Raw genomic sequence first — 24,160 nt, 5'->3', positions numbered from 1 at the left:
TTGGATAGCATCCACGCACGTGATCCAGAGTCGAGTGATCTCTCTATGCATTATTATCCTTGTCATTATGTGAGATAACCTTATCGAATAATCGAGAGCCCTCGAGACACTTTTGACTACCGAGGAAATTTCTGCTTGACCAGTCTCGAGTACGGAGCGTGGGATCCTCGGGTCTGAGAAGCTGTGAACGCGAGATCCGAACTGAATTATGACACTTACGTGCACATGGAGATCGGACACTGCGTTAACCAGTAAACAGCGGCACGAACGAGTGTTCATTTCGTCTTAGAAAAACTCGATTGAATGACTCTGCTGCTCGTGATCTTCGGGCAAACATATCGATACGAATGTCGAGATATTGTCGGAGTTTAATTGAGTCTGAAACTTTGGGGCTGCAACAAAACGAGAAAAATTGTTTGCCCCTCTTGAAAGTTTCTCTTCCGCGTGGATAATTCGGTGCGAGGAAAATTTCGTTGGCGCGCGCCGATCGATCAGATTCTTAATTACGAGGAGCTCGATCCTCCCCGTGTCTTATCTTCTCTCATGACGTTTACGAACGGCGAACGCGATCACTCAACGCGATCAAAAACGAGATACTCGAGGAGCGGTTAATGCGAGTGGTGACAAAGGAGAGAACTGGCCTCCCTTTTCTCTCTCCTCCTCTGCGCTTCTATTTGCGAATTCGTGCAGATACTATTTTCGCATTCGCGTTTCTCGTTTTGCAACCACTGCTGTATTACCGATGGTAACTCCACTCGAAACTTTTCCAAACAAACGTTCTCCCGCACATGCGGCAGGCTTCGATACGTTCTGAGTTAAATCGCTCGACCGCAATTCTCCAAAGGGTGCATTTTTTTCGCGGCGATTCACATTTCTGCGACCTTCGCCTCGCGGAGGTCTCGTTTTTTCAGTTTTTCACCTCTCTCAATGCACAGATTTTCTCACCTTCGCAATTTTCGCCTCGCACAATAACGCTCGAGAGTTACGTGAGCTGGAATAACCGAATTATTCGATGCTTCTCGTTGCTTCGAAAAACGTGCTCCCATATTTGTGCACACGTGTTTACAGATCTGTGCGTCGAGTTCAGCTCGTCGGCTGAGATTGAGTTTGCAGAAGTTTCTATATCGTCTCATAGACGCGTTTTTCGATCCATGTACAAATACGAGCTGTATATGCGGGCCTTGCGATACGGAAACTTGTTGATTCTCCGTCTCGTGGGTGACATTGACCACACTGAAAGCCCGGAATATGTACGGATCTACACCAAATCCCCTTGCGATTCCTCAGGGATATTTAAGCTCGTCGACAAAACAAAGAGATGGGCGAGATAACGAATCGACAAACTCGTGAGAGCTCCTCAGTGGCCATGCTGTGAAATGCTCGAATTTACAGTGCTTTTTATTCCAATGTGATACTCTGATTGATGCATTTGTTCTGAACAATCGAAATTGGTAACGACGTTGAGTCGAATGTTTGGTGTTTGATGAAAGGAGAGTGGAGGGCTGCGCGGGTGCACGAAATAGGTCGACTCCACTTGTTGATTGTGCAGAACCGCGTCGCTCTGTAGATTCGTTTAATTTCGCACTTGCGGAAGCAGAAGTAATTCATTTCGTTGAGATTGAAAATAAATATAATTTTAATTAGTATAAAATAAATTTATAATAGCAAATAATCTGTCCACGATCGTTCGGATTAACATCGATAACTCGTTTAGCAGAAATTTCAAACTTGCTGATTTTCGACGTTACGGGACAAAACGGGTAAAATTGGGCTATTTGAGGAAATATTTTACTTTTCAGGAGTTTCATAATCTTTGCCTTTCTTAGCCTTAACAGCTACGGAATGAGTGATCCTGGAGGCGATAATTTTTTATTTTCAGGCAAAAGAGGCTTGAGATAAGAGGGGGGTCGCAAAAATGTTAAAATTTTTTTTAAACACTTGCCATATTTTATAGATGTCTAAATTGGCTCGATTTTTACTTCCTAATTAAAGATATTATCGTACTAAATTAGTCTCAGAGTTATTAATTCAATTGTAAATAAAGTTTTCAGCTTGTTTTTTGGCGAATGAAATTACAAGCCATTCATCAATGGGGAATCCATCGCTGACTGAACCCGAAATTTCATCCGCCCCTAGCGAAAATACTGCGGTTTTTTAATGTAAAAAATCGCTTTAGAGGGAAAACACAAAGAGAAATGGATGAAGAAAAAAGTGTCAATGAAGAGTCACAAGGCTAGGAATGGGCCAAGCCAAGAAGAAACAAAATGCCGAAATAAGCAAATGTGAGGTTTTGCGAATTCTCATTACCAATTTTATTCAATCTTTATCGTAATACATCTTTATTACTAGCAAGACAATCGTCACGAATTTTTTTCCAGCCCTTCACTAAATACTTCGTTATTATTGTGTACTTTTTCATGAAATTTTTAAGTTCAATCGTTATATGGAAAGATGAACGATTTTTTACGCAGTCTCCTGTGTGTGTTTTTTGTTTCATATTTAACCACGTTTATCTAATTGACCAAAAAGACGAACGCCTCAAAATTTGATATGCCTGAGAGTCGACTTTTCTTAAGAAAATCGTTTCGTGCATGAACTACCTTAAATTATTTTCAAATAAGAAGAAAATATATAATTTTTCATGCGCCTCGTTTTGCCCGGTCTTCCTGCATGAATTTCGTCTCTTTGTTGCAATTCGTTGAAACACTAATAGGATAAAGTTCTTATTCGCAAGTGTTCAAAAGAAAAAGACAGATGGCTTTCAACAGATTGGCAGGTATATGGTCTGCGGTAAATGAGACAAAACGAGCTCACCCCCGCGTGACTCACGCCCCTGTTTTCTCTTTTCAGTATAAAATGTGTTATGTAAAGTACTTACGACAGTTGTTTTACCTCGAGAAACGTCGCAATGATTTTTTGGCTCGTCCGACTTTTCTTACAACGTTCGAAGCTCTGAGAGCTCAATTTCGAGATGAGAGCTAAAAGTACGCTGGACAACAACATTGTGCATGATCGTTCACAACACAGAATCGCACAACCGCAGAATTTTTTCGCTCGAAAATACGTTTTTCACGCAAATTTTATTTCGGTGCAAACATTTTTTTAACGAATTCGTCCCTCGTTGCTTTTACCACTGTTCGAAAATTTGACATCGAGCCGTTCTCGTAAATTCTCCTCACAATTACTACGGCCAGAACTTCAATTTTATTGGGAATCAGCCGACTCTACTGTGCCAAATTTATAGCCCAGAAGTGCCGTGAATTCTCGTATTAACGAGGAGGCTTCTATTGCAGCTACAAACCAAAAGATTCTTCCCCATCAATTTCACCTTTCGACTGCATGAATATATTTTTCGATGTTCGCACAAGCTTTTTACTTTTCTGCGTAACCATTTTTGCTCATGCGAGGAATAAAAAGTCGTAAAACAGTCCGGACTTTTTTACTAATATTGCGAATTTAATGATAAATTGTTCAACCCACAAAGTCTAATATTTCTTGCAGAGGGAGATTGGGCTAATTGGGCCAATGAGCAAGAACATTTGTTCGGATGAATGCTGCTCACAGTACGCAGAGCAACAGAATCTAATCTTTATCCTTTGCACGCACTAATGTAAATCCAAGTCACGAAAGATTTAAAGCCTTTTGAGGCATGACGTAGATTAAAAAACGTACTCCACGAGCCTCTATTCACTGGAACAGGGCAGAGGTCTGGAAGAACGTTGAAACTGAAAAAAGGCAAAGAACTGAAATAAACGGAGGTACAAAATATCGCGTGGGTGAACGTAGAATTGAGAAAAAAGTGAAGGTTCGCATCTGCTATGAATGACTGCCGAGGGCAGAGCGATCGAGAGAAGAGCGATTCCAATAATTCGAGGGTTTTTCCAAGAGAAGCTTTCCCAGGCTCGCCGAGAATTCGAATGAATAAAGCTCGTCAAGGGCGTAGACACGTTTTCTTCTACCTCTAAATAAATATTCTCAAACGGACTTGAGGCTTATCGCAATGTTTTCAGTGGTCCTTTTGTCCTCGGAGGAATAAAATCTTGCGAGAGTATTCGAACCACTTCGAAGGATAGTGAAATACTTTTTCGCGGAAAGCTTTTGAAAAGAAAAAGAGCAAATATTTTGTCTCGATCGTGCGAAGCTAGAGCTCCGCCAAAAATTCCTCCCTCGTCGTAAATTCTATATTCGAAATCCGCGGACGTGACCCAAAGACAATGGGAGCTTTCAAGCTCGCGTGTGCCATGCCAACTTGAATTCTGTTAATCTTCGCGAATGCGGTTACTTTGTATTATTCTTATCGAGGTACGAATCGAAAATTTCAATAAACAGATCGTTCGCACTTTCATAACGAGATAGTATTACGAATTCAATTAAGAAATAATGAGAAACGAGAACACGAGGGATCATCTCGTGACCTATTTTTGGAGCTCCATTGTATTTATACCGCGTAAGAAAAATATTTAGATTTTGCAGTGACGTGATTTCTGTTGGGCGTACCACTAAAATAATTAAACACGAGCTGTCTCTCTCATTCCCCTTTCGTCTTTTCTCTCTAAATACATACGTCGACTCTTCACAAAATCGTTAATTTGATATAACTATTTTGAATATCTAACATTTTTTTTCAATTAAGAATCGAAATTATGATCAAAATTTTTCAAATAAATTCTCTCCTCCTGAACTATAACAACGAAGAGATTAAAAAACAAAAAGACGTTTTTCATATCACGACGTTAGGTGATCTAATGGAAATCGAAAATTCCATCTTTAAGAGTTGAAATTTGGAAGTATGTTAAAAATATACAGCGTGCATCTACTCCCGGAATTATTATAGGATCTACCGACTAATTGTCGAGAAAACAATCACCGAAAATCACATTTTTTTAAGGGTTGTACACAGGCTCTCGTGGCAGGCACACTTCCTCTGCGACGATTTGGATTCAATGAAACAGGAACCTCCCAACTTTAAAGAGCCAGAAACGAGAATAAGAAAATGGAATGTTTTCAGATACCAATGTCGTCTCGAGAAAGCTTTGTCACCGGTGAAAACGACTTGGGAATGGAAAAAGAAAAACACTTATTTGAGGTTAACGAGTAATAACGACACAAGCAGTGGAAGCTTTGACAACACCAGGAGCCAGCTGGTTTAAAATATAGATATGCATACGCACATAAATAGAAAATGGCTGTTGTCACATTGTGCTTGACGATTTTACTCCGAAAGTATTTTAACCGCTGTCATTGTATTAAAAATTTATCAATTTCAACAGATAAGTTACACATTATTTCAATAATCGGGAGAATGAATTTTAATCGTCACTTTGATCATCGAAAGAGCAAAAAAGTTGAGTGGCTTTTTGAATCACAAGTAACAATACATGATCTTCCTTAACAATTCCTACTGGATGTGAGACTTTCGTGAGAAGTATGATTCCGCATTTGACGAATTATGACCTATTTAAAACATAATTGAAAAAAAAATAAATTCTTTTTCCAAATCGTATTACTCCGAAGTTACAGAGTTAAAGCTAGCAACTATCATTATTAAAGTCGAGTATTCTCGCGGTTGGTTGGCCATCTGAGATAGATGAATCGATTAGATTCTTTCATTATATGAATGGATGAAATTTTTGAGCGCCAAGACTGTTACTTTCTGAAAATCGCAGTTCACTATTTTTTTATATGAACAATTATTTGAAAAAAAATTTTATCAAAGGCCAGCGTCTTCATTGATATCTCAAATGAAACTTCAATATTTATCGAAATATAAATAATTAAATATAAAATCAAAATTTTCATGGAGAAAACCTTCCAAGACATTTTTAATTGTTACGAAAAATGCTGAATCACGAATTACTTGCTTTAACAGAAGGCCTTCGATCGCATCGCGTTCTTTTATTTGCCCGTTTTTTTGAGGCCTTGAACGTACAAACTAACGAGTATCACTCGTGCATCTTCTGCTCTCGTCAATTGATAATTGTCAAGCAATATTTGTGTAACGTTAGCTCTTGCATATAGCGGACGCGGTTCCATCGGGTGGACAAACAATTTTACCCTCATTTCCGACCTCAACGTTACGTCACGTGGATGGGGTTTCACCATTACGAACACGATGATTTTTGGCTACTTAATAGTGACTTTACGAAAAAATGACCGAAAGTTAACAGAAAGAAAAGCCTTTAAATCAAGGAGTGCGAAATCGCGATAGACTCAAACGTTAAAATAAAAATGAAAGTTCAAAGACTTTTAATCAAACCCAAATTCGTTTTGTCTTCATCAATTTCTATGAAACTACTTCTAGTTTATTTCATAATCGTAAAAAAGTTTTTTCCAGCGAAAATTCTAACTTCCAAAGAGAGTTTAAATTTTATTTTCAATTGGAATATTTAGCAGGCGAAATCTTCGATATTTATTATGAGATAAATAATCCACTGCGCAGATTAAAGTCTTTTTTATTGAGTTCAAATGATCAAAAACGGGTCTGGAAATATCTGAGCGTAATACTAGACCTTTTACATATGGCAGCGTAACGCCCCGTATAATGCGGACATTAGACGCCACCATTTGGCTTAAGACGTTAAATATTTAGACGATCATCTCCGACGCGCCTTTCGGTTTTGCTCTTTCGCTGTCTTCGCCACCCCAATGGTTTCAGGGCCCCTTTTTATGTGCTATACGGAAGAGGCGTGACGTATGCAGGCTCGAAGCTGATTTACCCTGAATGTAAGAAATGTATTTCGCAAATTGAAAGGATTTATGGAGCAATTTATTTGACGACGCGTTCACTCTGGGGAATAACAAAAGCGCATTAGCAACGAAGGCATAAAACATTTTCAATGATAACGATCTCGACGATCCTTGGTAAAGGCTTTTGTATTTTCGAGATTATCTTTTGGCAGAGGCGGAGTGAGCTAATCATTGTCACGATGTCAATCTTTTTGACGGAGGAGTCTAGTCGTGGCCAATTTTAGTTTCGATGTCGTTCGAAAAGTTCGAAATTTTGACAACTTGTCAAACTGACTATTCTCGAAGTAAGTTTATAGTTCTATTGAAATTCTAACAAGCGATTCGTACTTTATAACCGCCATCGAAGGACTCGTGCATGTCAAAAAACTCCCAACGGTTTGAGGTGAAACTTGATAAAATATGATTTTTACGAAACACCTGATTTACAAAGTATTTTACACGTTTTGTCGAACACAAGTACCTCGAAGATCCGACAAAAATAATTGACCAATCCAAGAATATTTTTCAAAACTCAAGTTGCACAATTTCCACACCAAAATCACGAGCCTCGCCCTCTCGTTCTAGGAAACCTGCTGTTTTTCACAGATCGTAAGGTATCGAGGAGATCGCGAATTTTCAGAGTACCTAAATTATATCGCAACTATAGAGATTGAGTTAGAGTGCAATTTCTCCAAATTAACCGTGAAAGCATCTCTGACAAGGTTATAAAGAGCTTCAGTCATCCATTTTCTAACCTAATTGCCTCGATTCCTCCATTGCACCCAATAGTGTATGGTGTCAAAACAGAAGTCACTTTATTTCAAGCTTCTCGCTATATATAGACACGTACGGAACTCCGAATTATTTACGAGCGCTTACTCAAACGCTTTATGAGCATTTTCACGTTGACATGACGAGCGTAAATTTCGCATATTTGTACATACGAATACTATGAATCTCGCCCAAAAGGCTTGCGACTTTGTTACAAAACTCTAATCCAATATCCACCCCGTCGCGCCTTTTTTACACGTTGAATGACAAACTGCAGGAACATAACGACGGAATAATTTATCGGTGTTCGAAAAAAAGTTGATTCTTCGTGATGAAAAGCTCGCGAAGTTGATGAAGTTTCGACTCGTTTATGGAGCGCCTCTTATCAATTGTTGTCCGCGATTACACTGTTCGTTTCGCGACAGATTATGTTTCTGGACTTGGCGGTGGCATTGTGAGCTCGCACGAATTTCCGTTAAGCACGATGTCGGAGCAGAATGAAAAAGAAACGAAATTGATCTCGTTTTTCATTGTACGAGATTTTTGTATCGGAAAATTTTACGAAAGATGATCATTTCTTGTATTTTCACCATTAAAATTTTATTTTAATTTCTTTTTTCTGTGAAAATTTTAATTTTCACCAATTATTATTTAGAAAACGGGCTGCTTTCGTTAAAATGAAAAAACATCTTGTATGCACCAAGGAACTTGATTTTCATGAAAATCTACGTTTTTCATTGTAAAAACATTCATGCATCGAAGTTGTTTCTGGTTTCTGTTGGTGCCACGGTAATTTTCATCTTTTTATTGCATTCGTGGGACAGGGAACGTGACGAGGATTGTAGGGTGATAGCGATGGCAGATATCGCGATAATAAACGTCGAATATCAAAGATTCATGAAAGGCTCGAGAAGCGAATAAATACACGTATTTATGCGTATGTTAATACGAGTATAGTAAATATATAAATGTACGCACGCACGTGAAACTGAATTCGTTGAAGTCGTGCTTATAAGTCTAGCGCCTGATGTCGGGGGCAGACCATAATTTCGAAAGGAATTTTGGCTTCGAACCAAAAAGTCTGGGCAAATGCGAGACGCCGCGGGGTCCCTCAGCCGTCTCGGTTCTATCGTATTTTTTTCTGCCTCTCCGTGGTGAAAAACACAACGGGGGAGTAACCAAAAACAAAAAGAAACAACATCAAGAGGTTTTTGCTCTGGCGAAAAATCCTGTCAGACAACTCGTGCCTAGTAAATTTGGAATACGTTTCGCAGAAACGTCTCTTGGAAATGATAGCGGCGATTACGTACTCGTCATTGTCCATCCCCCTCGGCTAATAAATGCTCGTATTAGCTTTCCACTCTTTTAAAAACGAATTTTCAATCAATGTTTACATTCCAACATCTCAAATTTGTGGGAGTTTAAAATGTGGAGGGGTGTGGAGAGATAAAGTGATTACCGAGTCGTTTGTTTTATTCTCGGTGAAAATATTATTCTAGATGTAAGCTTTTGATGATCTTAAAACCCAACTTGTCAATAATGTTCTTATTAAAATCATATTTATTATTTTTTCGGTACGAGATTCATTTTTCAGACGACAATGCCTTCAGAATATTTTTATAATATATTAATTCTACACCGAATGTCACAAATGACGGTTCATTAGCATTGAAGTCAGCAGCATGAGTTGCAAACATTCGTTTCATTTGATTCTCATACGCATACAAATAGATAAATAAAAGTTATTTTACAAATAGATTGGCTAATGTTGCTTAAAAAGTACTTCAAACATAGAATCTCAGTTCCCAATTTTTTACTGGATTCAATGGAATTTTAATAATCGGTGATTCAAAAATTCTGGACAAACATAGACGTATTGAAAAATGTGTGATCCTTGATAACCCGGAAAATTCTGCACGCTCATTCGGAAATGTGAAGCAAGTAAGAAAAAACCAACATTTAGTAATCGTAATGAAATTATTTTTTGTCCTTTAGTGCCTGAAAAGTACAGTTAAGCGAATAAAATGGTTTTTCAATATTAAAACAAGCACGTATGAATTTTAATTTCAAGGTGTGTATTCATTGTAAAATTGTTTCTAATCGTTCCCTCATACAATCACAATCTTACATTTCATTCCAGAGTTTATTTGTTGTACAAGCAGTTGGATACGATCAATGACTTGATTTATTTAAAGTGCTTTGTCAGAAACTCCATTGAAGGATCATGAAAATACATTGGAAAGCAGCATTTATTCATTGAAATAAAATGAGAATTTTTATGAAAATCACCCGGTGTGAGTTTGATTAAATTTGTATTTTATAACAGTTGAGCCAGTCCAGATAAAAACCATTCATTTTCCGGACAACCATTCAATTTTTTCACGAGCAACTTTAACATCCCCATTTATATTGGAAAAGTGTAGCGTTGGAATCGAGTGTCTCCGGTATCGTGACGGAGAGAAAAATCGTTGGGGAGCTTTTACTATTTCACACGCGTCGTAAATAAAATTCGATGCACATAGACTCTTGACAAGTTTCGGAAATAAAAATGATAAGGAAACGTGACGTGACAATGGAATCGAGTGGCGTTGATCGATTTTCCATGAGATTATCACTCGTATAAGTGCCTCGGTCACGCAGTACTCACAAATGTATATGCATGTACGAATATACGCGTTCTAAATACGAGGGATAAAAAATGAATCTCGAGAGGGTGTGTGTGGAATTGAGTAATCGTTTGGGGAGATCGAGAGGGCGATATTTCGCGAGGGATATCCATCCAATAACTCCTGAATTCGCTCCCGCTCTAACCGAAGACACACACACACACACACACATCACGACGTTATAGAACATTTTCGAGAATCTTAAAAATCGTTCGAAAATTATTTCCAACAATAAGACAAATAATAAACAATTTGTAAGTCATGAAAGAAGTGAAAACAATATCAAAGAAAATAGAATAAATGTCAAAGACGTTGGCAAAAGATTGATTTTAACGTGATCGATTCAAGGTTCCCACAATCAATTATGAAATGATTGAATTACAATTTTTCGTGGATAAATTTAATTTAATGAGGGAATATTTAAATAAATGGTAATTAACAACGTTCGAAATGAAGCTGTAAAAGTTTTTATTTTTATTGGGAATTTACGTGAATGAATAACACTAAAATTTGCGATGGACACGAATAATGCAATTGTCTAGTGTAAATTTTGACCGTACTCAAGTTTAATTAATTTTTCTTTTAATGGAAAATATTTTCGGCTAATTTACGATTCGGTAAAGTAGTTGACGGAGTAACAGAGGGCGTGGAGATCGCGTGATCACGACATCAGTTTTGTCACCGGTTGTATTACGAGTCAGACTTTTACTTTCTGGGCTTTAATATATTGCGGATGTCCAAAAAGAGGAGAAAAAAGGTAAGGCAGAACGATGAAAGCCACACGTAAGTTGCACCGGGTGTATATAACTCTGGGCAAAAAGAGCGGGGACCGAAGCGGAGCTACGACGTCCAAAATATCGTCGAGATAAAAAAAAGAGGATAGACCGAAAAAGAACGAGTGGATAGGCCGAGAAAAAGGTGCTTGCTCTACCAAAATAGAGATCGAGAGACTGCGCGCTTTTCTTCGCTCGAGATCGATCCGGATAAAAACTCTTTCACTTTCTTTTCCACTGCTTTCATCTGTTGCGCCCGAAAGATTAATAACTAAAATCACTGCATTATAAATCATTCGGAGTACAGCGTCGTCGCACCAATGATAATTTAATTTATTTTATAAAGAACATTTTTCGAAAACCTCAAAAAATTATTTGCTCGAATTACCGCTGCTGTTCGTTACTTAAACGAATGAATTAGTCAAACTTTTAATCAGAATAATAATCATTGAAGCTCACGAAAAGAAAAGGATCTGACGTACGTTCTATTTTTTTTAGCATTGGAATAAAATTGTTTTTAAGGTAGTTCATGCACGAGACGAGTTTCTTAAGAACGCTTGAAATTTACACAGAGCAATGGGTAGTCGACTGTCACGCATATCAAATTTTAAGGCATTCGTCTTTTTCGTCATTCAGACAAACGTGTTTAAATGTGAAAAAAAACACGCACACGCTCCTTACAAATTTTATGAAAAAGTATTACGTTAAAGATTGAACGAAATTGGTACCCTCACATTTGTTTATTTCGGCATTTTGTTTTTTCTTGGCTTGGACCTTCTATCTTTTTGTTAATACTTTTTTCTTGATCCATTTCCCGTTGTGTTTTCTCTCTGCGTTCTCTAGTGCGATTTTTTACATGAAAAACTATTGTATTTTAGCCAGGGGCGAATGAAATTTTGGATCCAGTCAGTGGTGGCTCCCCGATTAATTAACGGCTTGTAAATTCATTCGCCAAAAATTAAGTGTGAAAAATTTATTTACGATTTCGAATTAATTATTCTGACATTAATTCAGTGTGATAATATCTTTAATTAGGAAGTGAAAATCGACCCGATTTAGACACCCATAAAATACAATCCTTCGGACATGATCTACCTTAAACAGAGCAGAATACGCAGTATTTGAACGTAAATTCAATCATTATTTTCCTTCTCACATTGCACAAATAAATAAAAATAGTTTTTATAGAATCAGAGGTTTTTTCAAAAATAGTGATATTTCGTCAACAAAAAACGCGCGTGAATGAGAAAAAATGTAATTTCGTTAATTCGAAGAGATGCTGGTAATATTCATGAAATTCTCATCCGTTATAATTTTGTTCGATCTTAGAAGTAGAACAATGCTCAAATTTAACGGTGGATGTAAACTCGATATCGAACTATCGTGAGAGCTTGCGGAGTTTCACAATTTTAGCTCAGTGGCGCTAATAGTAGACCTACCGGAAAGGGATTTTGAACGTCAAATAAGCCGAGTGTCACTCAAGCTTCTTGATGGTAAAACACCGCCGGGATTCCGCGGGAGAGTAGAACTAAGAAACGTTCACAAAGACGAAGACGAATTGCTGTCGGACACGAAGATTAAACGATGGAATTAAAAGTCTGCCGAAATTCGATTTTCCAACGCGATTACGATGTTTACATCATTCTGGATTCGTTTATACGAGGATATAATTCACTGTTATATCACGCTAAGATAAACAAAATCGAGTCTACGAGACCGACACACATTTCGGAAAACCCAAGTGTCTTGTAAAATTTTTCTCAGGAACACGAATATAAATTAAAAGTGAGTCATGCGCTGCCAAAGTAAATATATACATCGATTTTTTGTGAAAACAGTCGCTGACTTGAAAAATGAGTATTCGAGGGGGGAAGAAAAACAAAAAAGCGCCGTTTGGGATCTCGTCAGGGTCACGGTTTCGTCCATTCGGCATTAAATTCCCCATGAACATATGTTCGGTAATTGACGTCACAGAACTCCGTTGCATATCATTCGATGAAGGCGAAACCGTCCCGCTCTTCCTCTTTCTCCGTTCCGTGTTTGCACGAGGTGAGCAGATCGTTATATCTCCACGTGTGCGTATGTGTGTGAGTTTTGTTGAACAAACCCGTAATCCCTGCACGAAAGCGCGATGCGAAGGCGGACGTTTCGGTGCGTCGTTAGTGCGGGGAAATATCGAGAGAAAAGCTCCATTACTTCTCCAAAAGTTTCTCGAATCATACGTCAGCGAAGTGAACTTGCGAGAAGCCAAAGTTTCCAAACGTCACGACATTGAGTTCCAAATGTTACTCCAGTTGAAATCTCTAGCCGTGAAATTCATATTATAGTTGCCGCAGGGGGCTGTTCCATTAGCTTGAAAATACTTATAATTAGTATGATCAGTTGTAATTAGTCAATTCGTGTTTCATCCAAAGTTTTAGTAGCACTAACAGTTTTGTTAATATTATTCAACTTTATTTTTCACCCAAATTCATCGGTTTTTTTATTTACTACGAGTATGTCGACTGCGAGTGAACGCGAGAGATTGATCGTTCGGAATTCATGACCCAGAGACGAAAATATTGTTTCGGTATAATTATCGCTATCGCCAACGGCGGAGTTTATAATTGTGGAGTGATCGCGTTATAGTTTATTTTCCACGCCGAATACTTTTTTTTAAAGAAAATCATGCGCTATTTGTGATTAAAAAAGCAATTGAACTTTTTTGCTCTTTCGATGATCAAAGTGACGATTAAAATTCATTCTCCCAATTATTGAATTAATGTGTAACTTATCTGTTGAAATTGATAAATTTTTAATCCAATGACAGCGGTTAAAATACTTTCGGAGTAAAATCATCAAGCACAATGTGACAACAGCCATTTTCTATTTATGTGCGTATGCATATCTATATTTTAAACCAGCTGGCTCCTGGTATTGTCAAAGCTTCCACTGCTTGTGTCGTTGTTACTCGTTATCCTCAAATAAGTGTTTTTCTTTTTCCATTCCCAAGTCGTTTTCACCGGCAACAAAGCTTTCTCGAGACATCATTGGTATCTAAAAACATTCCATTTTCTTATTCTCGTTTCTGGCTCTTTAAAGTTGGGAGGTTCCTATTTCATTGAATCCAAACAACCCTTAAACTTTGAAACCCTTAAAAAAATGTGATTTTCGTTGATTGTTTTCTCGAAAATTAGTCGGTAGATCCTGTAATGATTCCGGGAATAGATGCACGCTGTATATTTTAAACATACAACTTGAAAATTCCAACTCTTAAAGATGGAATTTTCGATTCCCATTAGATTCGCGTAGACATTATTTGCTTTGGATCAACTCGTTGATTGACGTTTGTTCTCGTATTTTTTCAATTGACCCCAATTAATTGGATGTTTATTCAACGAAGTGTTATCTCTGTTGAAATTATTCGAGGTGGTTTATTCGAAAAGATGGAAAAGAAATATGCGTGGCAACAGCATTTATTTAATTTCAAATAATATACGATTGTTGATAAAATGAAAATTCTTGTGAGATCAAAACGAGGAGAAAAAATAATAAACATATTTTATACTTTTCAAGCCAGTTTGTTTTTCTAGATATTTGTTGATACATTTCTGTCAAAAAGTACAAAAGGCATTTGCACCCCTCGGCAATATCTCTGTGCCGAAGCCCTCGTAACAATGTACCATAAAGCGAATCTTCCTCCTCTCTTTATGTCGTCATGTACATGTGCGGATGGTACGCTCTGTTTGTCTCATGTTTTCTCCACATCATTTTCTACCGATGTAACATCGCTTTATATGGCTTGGGCACGAGTTGTTTACGTATTTGGGTCATTTCCCGTCAAATGGCGCGTTTCCTAGCCAAAGAAAACTCTCGTATCCAAGCCAAATTTCAGTACTCATGCAATAATCATCAAAAAAATATTTTACTATATTTAAGTTTGAAATAATCGTATATAGTTTGTGCGACGAAATCCGGTCAGCGTGAACTTGAGTTAAGAATATTTTCGACGAAACGAGCAAACTTTTGTTCGAAGACGCAAACAATTGTACGAATTTTTCTATAAAACTCCATATTTTCAAAGACGAATTCACGCGTTACGGATAATAAACGAAGCTCCATTTTCACATTTATTTATACAACAAAGTCATATTTCTTCGCGGCCGTTGTGACTTTCTGTGAAAATAGCTCATCCTACAAATTCCTGATGGCTTGGTATGACGTTGCGTGTTCCATCAGCAAGAGCTTTCCACAGTGCAATGCCCTTGTGGGTGTTTTCCCATGATCTTTTCATCTCCCTCGTGTCCTTATTCATCTTCCCTGTCAGGAGCATTCGACTGCACACATAAATCAAGTGACCCGCGCGATTGTTGGGTATCTCATTTATTCAATTTTTCCCATTTCATTCCGCCGGTCCTAGAGAGGACACAGCTCATTCTCAGCCATTGATTTCGTGTCTCGAAGGCGAATTTTCCCATAGTTGTTATGCATCTGCTGAGGGGAAATCTCTTATTGAAAAAATGACTGCGCAGTCTCCGGTCCATGATGCGAGAGATTTTAATAAAGTTTCGATTTATATTGTTATTCGTTCAGCGAAAATGTTCAACGTCTGCGACGAGGCCTCAACAGAGCATGAAAACTGTTGTCAATAAATCGTGCTTCCGCCCGAATAAATATATTCTCCGAGCAATTTATTTTCATTAATCGAAAGCAGATCGCATTCTCGAGCGGTTCGTATGAGAATATTTCGAATCTTGTCATCTCTCTGGTATTCAATTTTGGCGGTATTTGCGAGGAGAAAAATTGACGAAATCTCTTTGGCACGAGGCGGGCATTCCATACCCGATAACTTTCAATTATTTTTGTATTCGTAATACCCACTGTGCACGGGTTGGTATTTCAAATAATGCGACTTCAAGCTCGTCTATGCGAGAGAGCTTGAGGACGAGCATTGTTTCTCATTCGTCCGACGAATCGCGAGAGCAGCGAGTAACAAAAAGCTCTCTCAGCGTACACGCACATATATAAATGTAGGAATGGATCCGAGCGACAATGTACTATTAAACCTCGGACCAGTGACTGCCAGAAGCCAGTCTCGTTCCTCTGTCGATGGGCCAAAGATATATCGGGATGTTCGCCACACCGAAAGGCACATTAAACATCGTGCACTTAAGGTAGTACATTCGAAATATGATCCGAGACACACAGCGTTGATGCTCGGAGCTAATATTGTTTGAGTTGACTCGCACATGTTGAAAAAATTTTATTTATACTTACCATTCCCTGGCCAGTACATTCGGCCCCGAAATCGTCATTTTAAACTCGTTTTACAAGAGCATCCCCCGCAACTGATCACATTTCCGTTGAAATTGAATAAAAAGAGAGCAGAAAAAGAACTCGAACAGATGAAAAGCTTTACGGAATTGAACAGGTCCGTGGTACAAGTCTTGTCACAAAAGATTATCACGCGTTTTACCATAAAATCGAGTTAGAAAAACGACTGTACCAGAAACCAGATTGTTGAAAAAATAAATGTGGTTTCAGTCGATATGGGCTGAATGTGGATTCCTAAATAATCAAATTCCCAAAATTTATTGGAGGCTGCTAAACTTGGGAGTGGGCTTACTTTTTAATGAGACTGTCTTGACTGTTTTACCTTGAAAGGTGACACTTGGAATGTTTGGCTGGCTGACACTGACCCCTTTTTTCTGCACCCAATAAATCGGTTTTTACCTGCATAACCACGCGAATCTCGATAGAGATTGTTCACTAATTGTACGGAGTGCGAGCACGAAATACGAACGAAAACACGAATAAAAGAGGCAGAAAAAAACGACGAGGAGGCAGTCGAAAACGGCGGGTCATTTGAGCAGAGGTAATTCGATAACTGTTGTGGATTCATTTGAATATAATGAAATAGTTGCCCGTCATGATTAAGCCATAAAATAAATTCTAACTACATTATGGAGCAAAAACGCAAATGAGGGCGGTGCGCGCCGAGAATGAAGGAGTACTCGCGCTCCGATGGTTTCACGGCTGATTAATTATATTGTAACGGAGGATTATGTATTTATATGTATGTATAAATAGCCTGTATATGCACGAGTGTATGTGCATGGTTATCGCGAGAGGGAGTCGAACTCAAAGGGTAAAAAAATGTCCATTATCCAAGCAACGATTATTCATCTTCTCGTGGGTGATTTACTTCCCTCTCTCTCCTCTCGCTCTGTGTTAGAAATGTCACGAGAGAAGTGGGATTCGAGCGCTTTTTTCTCTCTCTCTCTTTTTCTCTTTTTATAGAGAACTCGGGATTATTAATTTATTTAATGATTATTCGTCATTAGGGAGACTCGCAATGTCAACGAAAAGTATGAAAAGAAGAAATTTTGGGGAATTTTGGACGCTACGAGTGGGAATTGCTAACACGATTTTATTGGCCAATCCTCTCGAGCTCGCTTTGTCATGCTTGTCGTCGTGCTTTTTGATTTCAGAACGAAATTGCCCCTCCGACCCGTTGAACGTGGAGCGTAGCGCTTCAGGCTCGAAGATTATTATAACGTGAATTCTCTTTCCGCTCCGTTTTCATCGCCTCTTTCCTTCTACTCGGGCAAAGTAGTCGGACGAAATTCGTCGGGTACAACTGGAAGGAGAAACTATATGCTTCCGAATCGTTCTTCAAAAGCAACATCAAAGAGAATTATGTAGAACGGGGGAGAACGAGCACGGCGAATTTCGACAACGTCGAGCGCGAAAAAACGTGTTTTTGGTTATGGTAACGGGAGAAGTGAAATCGGTAGTTTGCAAAAACAAAATTTAGAGACACTCAGCTCCGAGTGAATCGTCCCTCTCCACGAAAATAAAATCTCCAAGAAATAAAGCTCGGACGGAGTGAAATTGAAATTTGAAACTCGATAAAAGCCGTGCGCGTTGCTGGGGCTAACCATTTCAAAAGAACCGACAAAACTCCAGGATGATGCTGACCTTGTGAAAAAGTTCGGAAAAAAATAGTGTTGCTTCAAAAAGTCGATTCGACGTGAGAAAATTTGGGCTCAAAATCCGGCACGAAAATGTGAATGACTGCTTTGCCTTCATTGCTCTCCGCCTCAAATGGAGCACTGCGAACTGGACATTTTCGTTGTTCTGGGCGAACGAGCTCGGTGGATCGCGGCAACAATCGACGACTCACGAGAGCGATAGGACACGAGCTTTTCATCAACGCGATCGACTCTTGTGCTGCTTTTATTCACGCTCCGTTTAGGCTCAGCTTCGTTCAATGAAAATTCTTTCAACCGCGCGGAAGATTGATGAAAAAATAACCGCCTGCTGCTGGCTAATTGGATCATCAAGCAACGAGGTCGCGATTAAAAGTATCGAACATGACGAGTGAATGACTTTCACGCCAACAATACAGAGTGATAATTGCCCTCGACGAATATTTTATAAATCTCTTCGATTCCTCACTGAAATAACGAATGGGCGATCGGCGATCGATACGAACAATTTTACGACCAGTCGAATTTCAAGCTTTCGAGTGACATTAAACGTTTGACCCAATAAAGCGATTTTAATCCATGCCGCCATTGATATTTTTCGTATCAACGTAAAACAATTCTTTTATCACTAACAAAAGGTGAATTTAACAGCTCCTCGCCTCGATTATATTTTTGAAAGAATATATTTTTAATCGATAATGTAAAACGTTTCAAATTCCCCGAAGCGTCATAGAGTTTCGCAAAACCATTTACTCGTCAGTTTAACCATTGAGTTTTAATATAACAGTGAAAAAACGTACATTCGAACAATTCTTTGGATAAAGTGAGTACTCGAAGTGAAGAAAAATAGCCCTCTGTCCTTCGATCTTCAACGTCAAAGCGGAGAGTGAATTTGAACGAAATGGCGAGTCGTATGAAGGCTTTGTACAATCAGGCGAGTGGCTTTATATTTCATACATTATTCTCGTTCTTTATACGGCACGGAACCGTTCTGATTTTCTTTTTGGAGTGCGATCCAACAAATTCTCATCGAGTGTGTCGTCACGGCGATTGTAAAATAAATTCGCTCCCAAGTAGATTTTTCTACGACGCCAAAATTCGTATGAAAAAATTCGAAACCTCAAATTTTCTTTTCACTCCCGAAAACTGATGAATTTTAGTTAAAGCGATCATTACTTAAGAAAAAACATATCGCACTGGCTAACGTTGATGAAACTTTAAACTGAAAATCTTTTTAGCGAATGATTTTACGCTCGTACGGAAAACGCAGTATGGAAATGACGAACGTAAACGATGATTTCGAGGTCTTTCACGATCTGTTATACAACCTCGTGGTTTCCTCATAACCTTGCACCCATTTACCGTTATGCGATTTCCCCCGGGGGCTTTTATGCCCATACGACCCGGAAAATGGCTTCTGCATCCCCCGCAAACAGCTTCCCACCCATGAGAACTTTCCTCGTCTCCTCTTTGTCCGCGAACCTTCCTTCGCCCCCCCCCCCCCTTCTCGCCCCCTTTCGTTTTCCGCATCGTGCACGCCCACGGAGCTCGATTTTATTGCTAAAGTTATTTCCCGATCGACTTTCGTCCTTTATTTCCTTCAATCGGCTAGCAAACAGAAACCCGATGCGTCTAAAAGTGCTTGTCGAATTTGTGACTGCTCCTTTTTACGTTATCTCGCTCGTCGGAACGGTCGAGCTAACTCAGGTGCCCCCAGCATTCCTCTTTCTTCGTTGCGTCATCCTAATAAAATTTTTTATTCCCCTCCGAAAAGTGTGAGTGGAAATCTTCCATTTTTCAGTTTTTTTTTTCATAAGAGTGTGTTGTATTGCACACTGCGGAGAGAAATTTTTCGATGCAACAAAATTTTCGTTGCTCCGTATATCAAGAAAACTGCGTCAAATCAACAAAAATTTCGGTGTATTAAATATGTCAATTATCTTTTAGAAAATTTCGTTGAATCAACAATGTTCGTGGTCGTGTTGGACAGGCAAAGTGCGTACAAGCTTTGACAAAACCGTGATGCCGGCAGCTCATACGTGTACATACAGAACTACCTTAATAAAAAAATATAAATAAAATTGGAGTTTCGGCAAATCTCCAATTTCACTGTCGTACGACATATTTAGTGAAGATTTCGAATCAAGAATTTGAAAAAAATCGTAAAAATGCTTAGGCTACTTAAATTTTCCAAATAATCAGCATCGTTTTGGTAGTAGTGTGTGAAAAAGCTTCACAGCGTGACGGCTTGAAAATAGTCAAAATTTTGTAATAACGGCTCTTGAATCTTTTGCAGATCGTGTTCGAACGACGTGTCCTGCTGGGATGTACGATTCTCGTCGGTCTTTCAGTCTGCATATGGGCAATAGCAATCGGCACCGATCATTGGTTTACCCTCGATGCGCCCAACCCCGATGAAGGATTGCCGATAGTCGGCGGTAGTGAACCTGGCAGGAGGCTCGTCCACAGCCACCAGGGGCTTTGGAGAGTGTGCGATCAGGGTCTGCGCCCGCTGGACAACTCTTCGACGAGCACGAAAACTATGGTTTCGTATTGTACGTGAACAACTTAGGAAGATTCATTTTTATTTCTCGGGTCTTTTTTCGGTTTTTCGTAACGAATTTTTTTGTTCCAGACGAATGCGTAAAGAAAGACATGTTTCCGGAGCATCAAACATCTTATGAAACTGAAACCGTACTTAGTGAGTGATTAATTCACAGATTCATTATTTTTTTTGAGTAAGACAATTCGTTCTCGTAATCTGAATGAAAAAAAATCATTCAACTGGGACCCGATGATGTTTGTATAATTTTTTTATAAAGTTTTCGTTCCTTCTGTCAACGCGACTTTTTTTTGGTGTCTAACAGGTTACGCGAGGACCGAAGTTTCTTTCGCTTTGATCAGCATGTTCGTAATGGTGATGGGTTTCAGTTTTTCGATCTATACTTTTAGAAATCCACGATACATGTTCAAGCGACTTGCTGGTGGCATCCACTTCATCAGTGGTGAGTTCCATTATTTCGTTTTTACGAGAGGTGAAAACAGGGCGAGATTCCAAGTGCGAATTTCAATGCGTCAAAGGGCTACGGAACCTACTATTCAGCAATTAATTATGAAAATTGTTGAACGAATGAAAGAATAAAAAGGGAATGACGCACTCGTGCGAGTTTCAATTAAAACGAGCACAAAAACGTCGGAGTTGAGGTTAGAGAGAACGAATTAGCGTTAATGAAAGCGACTTGACTAAGTTTCATTGAAAATGGGATGGCACGTAATGAATTTCGTTTTTAGCTGCCTGCACAATGGTGGTAATCCAGGTGGTCCTTTCATCAGTGGAGTACGAGAGCAAACACAGTCATCAGACCTTTCCAAAGGGTGCGATACTCGAGTACAATTACTCCCTGGTTTTGGCCTGGTTCGTATTCCTCGGTAATTTAATGGCCGGGTGTTGCTTCATTATATTTTCGAAAAAGCGAAAGCGCGACAAGGCTCCAACCGAAGAAATTGCTATGGCGGACGAACCGACGATAATAGGTCGTTGATCAGACTAAAAGATGTAATTTATTCGCTCTCTCATTCTTTTTTATTCATCCGATATTTAATATATTTAGAAGATAAGATTTGCGATCGCCTCGCTTGATAATATCCGCCGCGTGTGCTGTCGGTAAAAAGGACGCGGGAAGAATTCACCTTCTAAAAAAGACACTCTTGTAAATAAATATTGAAAAACAATGGAAAAAGTCAGCCTTTCCGCTTGGAAGAATGTATAAAAACTACTATTACGTTGTAAACATACGCTACGGATCAATAAAATACGAGTGTATGGGGGTCGTGTCGTGCTCCGGTTGAGCATCCACCCCGCTTAATGTATTATTACTATTATTTATCGAGGAATGAATGGAAGAGAGATGAAAACACACACACACAACCTTGTGATACACTCAATATTATTATTGGGTATTTTGACTAAACGCTTCATCTTCTTACAAAGTACAAAGTTATAATTACGAGTTAACAGCGAATCGTATATTCATAAAACGTAACAAAAAGTGCTTGACATCTTGAAAACGTATTTTTCCATTTTTCAAGCATTATTTTACATCACATATACGTTATGGAGTAACATATATGCATAAATTGTGTATTAAAGCTATATTTTTATGTCGAAGCGAATTCCAGGATAATATCAACAGGTTCTTATAACGCGTACAATCATACTATAGTCATTTTCATTCTTTATTCGTTATTCGTTATACAAAAAATAATAGACTATAAATAATGCTGAATAAATCACCAAATTTCGAGATTCAAGGACTTTTGTGCTGGCGTGGAACGCCCCAAGTATTGCGAAGCTTACATTTTTTGTTTATATATATTTACACATATTTATATTATATGACAAATTATAGTGCGAAAAAATCTTCATGTATTTGTTTGTTTGTTTGTTTGTTTTTTTTTTTAGACAGATGTGGACACTTTCGAAATATCAAGCTGTATATCGTTATCTGCGTTTCTACTATCAGATGTGATCTGTTGAAAGATATGAATTGAAAACTATTTGAGTTTTTTGGAATTCTGTTCACTTGTTCATGGATTTTCAAAGGCATGGGTTAGTGGTGAAAAAATAGTAAAAATGTAAACTTTTTGTTTTGGGCACGTTTAAATTGGAACGTGCGCGGACAAAAGTTTGATTGGTGAGCGACGGATGTTCTATACGCATCGAAAATGTGAAAAAAATTGAAGCATTTTGCATCGGAGTTGTGAGCAACGTACGTCGTCATAAAACGTATTTTTTTCGCAGAATATACTGACACGCTCAGCTTTCGTTATCGAAGAATTTTCATACTTGATGTTACAACTTTGAAGCAGGACTCAGCCACTCGTCATTCAAATGGTCGTCAATCTCGAAAAGGCTTTTTTGAAAAATTCTCTCCTACGTTGACGACAATTGTTTTTCAATTCTTCAACGCCAACGATGAGCCATTGTTTTTTCGAAAAACGTGGATTTATCGTGTTCGAAATTTATCACGAAAATGGAAAGTCTAGAGAACGATGCAACTTTGAAAAGAGAGATGACAATTAATATGGATTTTTTGAAGAAAATCACAATTATCGAAATTATGCAAGAAGCTTAATTTTTTGGATTTTTTCTCTATGAAAATTGAGACGATCACGTTTCACAAAAAATTTGATACTCTCGGAACAGTGTCCATGTCTGCGCTAATATTTATTCTCGTACATATGTGAAAATGGCAACGCGTTTGATTCGTTTTTATCAAATGTTGTATATATTATTGATAATTCTTTCGTCCTCCAAAATATTGAAGTATTAAAAAAGCGTGAAAAATGTTGACCCAATGGCTTACACATGTACACAAGTATATAACACGGTACACCGGTTGGGAAAAAAGAGTAAACGCGAGAGTTTAATCGTCTCACGATTATTGATCCACTGTTGGTAAAAAGTACTTTCAGCGAAGAAATCCATCAGATTTCGGCGCTTGGGATATGGGAATAGTGTGATTGCTTTCGTACGTCGCAAGAAGAATACAGCGAGATCTTTTTCAATATGTTATTTTTAAGAGTAGCAGTCTCGTAACGCTCATCGATTTATCGATAGTGGAAGCTATTACGAAAAGAATTCGAAAGGAGAAGAAGAAAAATATTCTCATTCATATCGTTCGATATACAAAATGGAAAATTGGCTTGTGTATTTTTCCAAATAATAACATACACTCAATCGATTATATATCACCCCTCATTTCAATGACAGTTTCGCGTACATCGGTTCGCCAACAACGTAACGTGTGTGAACGTACTCGTGTACAAATGCACACGGAAAATTGGCATCCTCGCTTACAGCGTGAATTACAAACTCTTGGTCGTTTTATTTGATTTTCTTTCCTTTCTCTCTTCACAACTGTACTACGAGTTGCCTCTTGTGGCAGTGGTTAAATAGAGAAAAAAATTCTTCTCCTTGTTCGTACGGACGCGTTCAACGGGACTAATCGATCGTCATTGTGTCTCTGGCAGTAATTTTTTCACCGTATCCTCGACAAGCTCGTCGTCAAATAACGGCGAGTCCATCAAACGAGTTTTTTCATCCTCGCAGCACCAGCTCGCCTCGGTAACGCAACTCGACGCGTTGTTGTCAATCGTGGACTCTTCTCTCCCTATCGTCGAACTTTCATCCTCGCTGTCGGTTTTATCCTCGCTCGATTCACACGTGTGATACTCCACCAGCCTCGCGTAC

General features: G+C 38.6%; 3 protein-coding genes across 7 annotated transcripts in view; 1 reads left to right on the top strand and 2 right to left on the bottom strand.

Moving 5' to 3' along the window:
* Positions 1 to 625, bottom strand: part of LOC122414477 (myb-like protein X) — a 16,819-nt gene extending 16,194 nt beyond the window's left edge. For 2 of the 3 annotated variants that reach the window (XM_043425779.1, XM_043425781.1), the window contains exon 1: positions 220 to 625. The gene's annotated coding sequence lies outside the window, so the exon portion shown is untranslated. The remainder of the gene's footprint in view (positions 1 to 219) is intronic. The other variant, XM_043425782.1, reaches the window with a different exon arrangement.
* The window catches only part of LOC122414487 (transmembrane protein 114), a 24,292-nt gene extending 638 nt beyond the window's left edge, over positions 1 to 23,654 (top strand). The window contains exons 1-7 of one of the 3 annotated variants that reach the window (XM_043425802.1): positions 15,887 to 16,089; positions 16,580 to 16,790; positions 17,407 to 18,841; positions 20,204 to 20,462; positions 20,543 to 20,608; positions 20,775 to 20,912; positions 21,199 to 23,654. In XM_043425802.1, the coding sequence (XP_043281737.1) occupies positions 18,809 to 18,841; positions 20,204 to 20,462; positions 20,543 to 20,608; positions 20,775 to 20,912; positions 21,199 to 21,449 (747 nt within the window). In that variant the 5' untranslated portion in view covers positions 15,887 to 16,089; positions 16,580 to 16,790; positions 17,407 to 18,808 and the 3' untranslated portion in view covers positions 21,450 to 23,654. Of the gene's footprint in view, positions 1 to 15,886; positions 16,090 to 16,579; positions 16,791 to 17,406; positions 18,842 to 20,203; positions 20,463 to 20,542; positions 20,609 to 20,774; positions 20,913 to 21,198 lie in introns of those variants that run through there. The other 2 variants (XM_043425800.1, XM_043425801.1) reach the window with 2 other exon arrangements.
* stg1 (stargazin-like protein) overlaps positions 21,838 to 24,160 on the bottom strand; it is a 34,207-nt gene continuing 31,884 nt past the window's right edge. Inside the window, exon 10 of the mRNA XM_043425792.1 lies at positions 21,838 to 24,160. The gene's annotated coding sequence lies outside the window, so the exon portion shown is untranslated.

Source organism: Venturia canescens, chromosome 8, assembly GCF_019457755.1.
Source record: "Venturia canescens isolate UGA chromosome 8, ASM1945775v1, whole genome shotgun sequence".
NCBI lineage: Eukaryota > Metazoa > Arthropoda > Insecta > Hymenoptera > Ichneumonidae > Venturia > Venturia canescens.
Note: the sequence above shows the minus strand (reverse complement) of the source record. Positions and strands in the feature narration are given on the sequence as shown.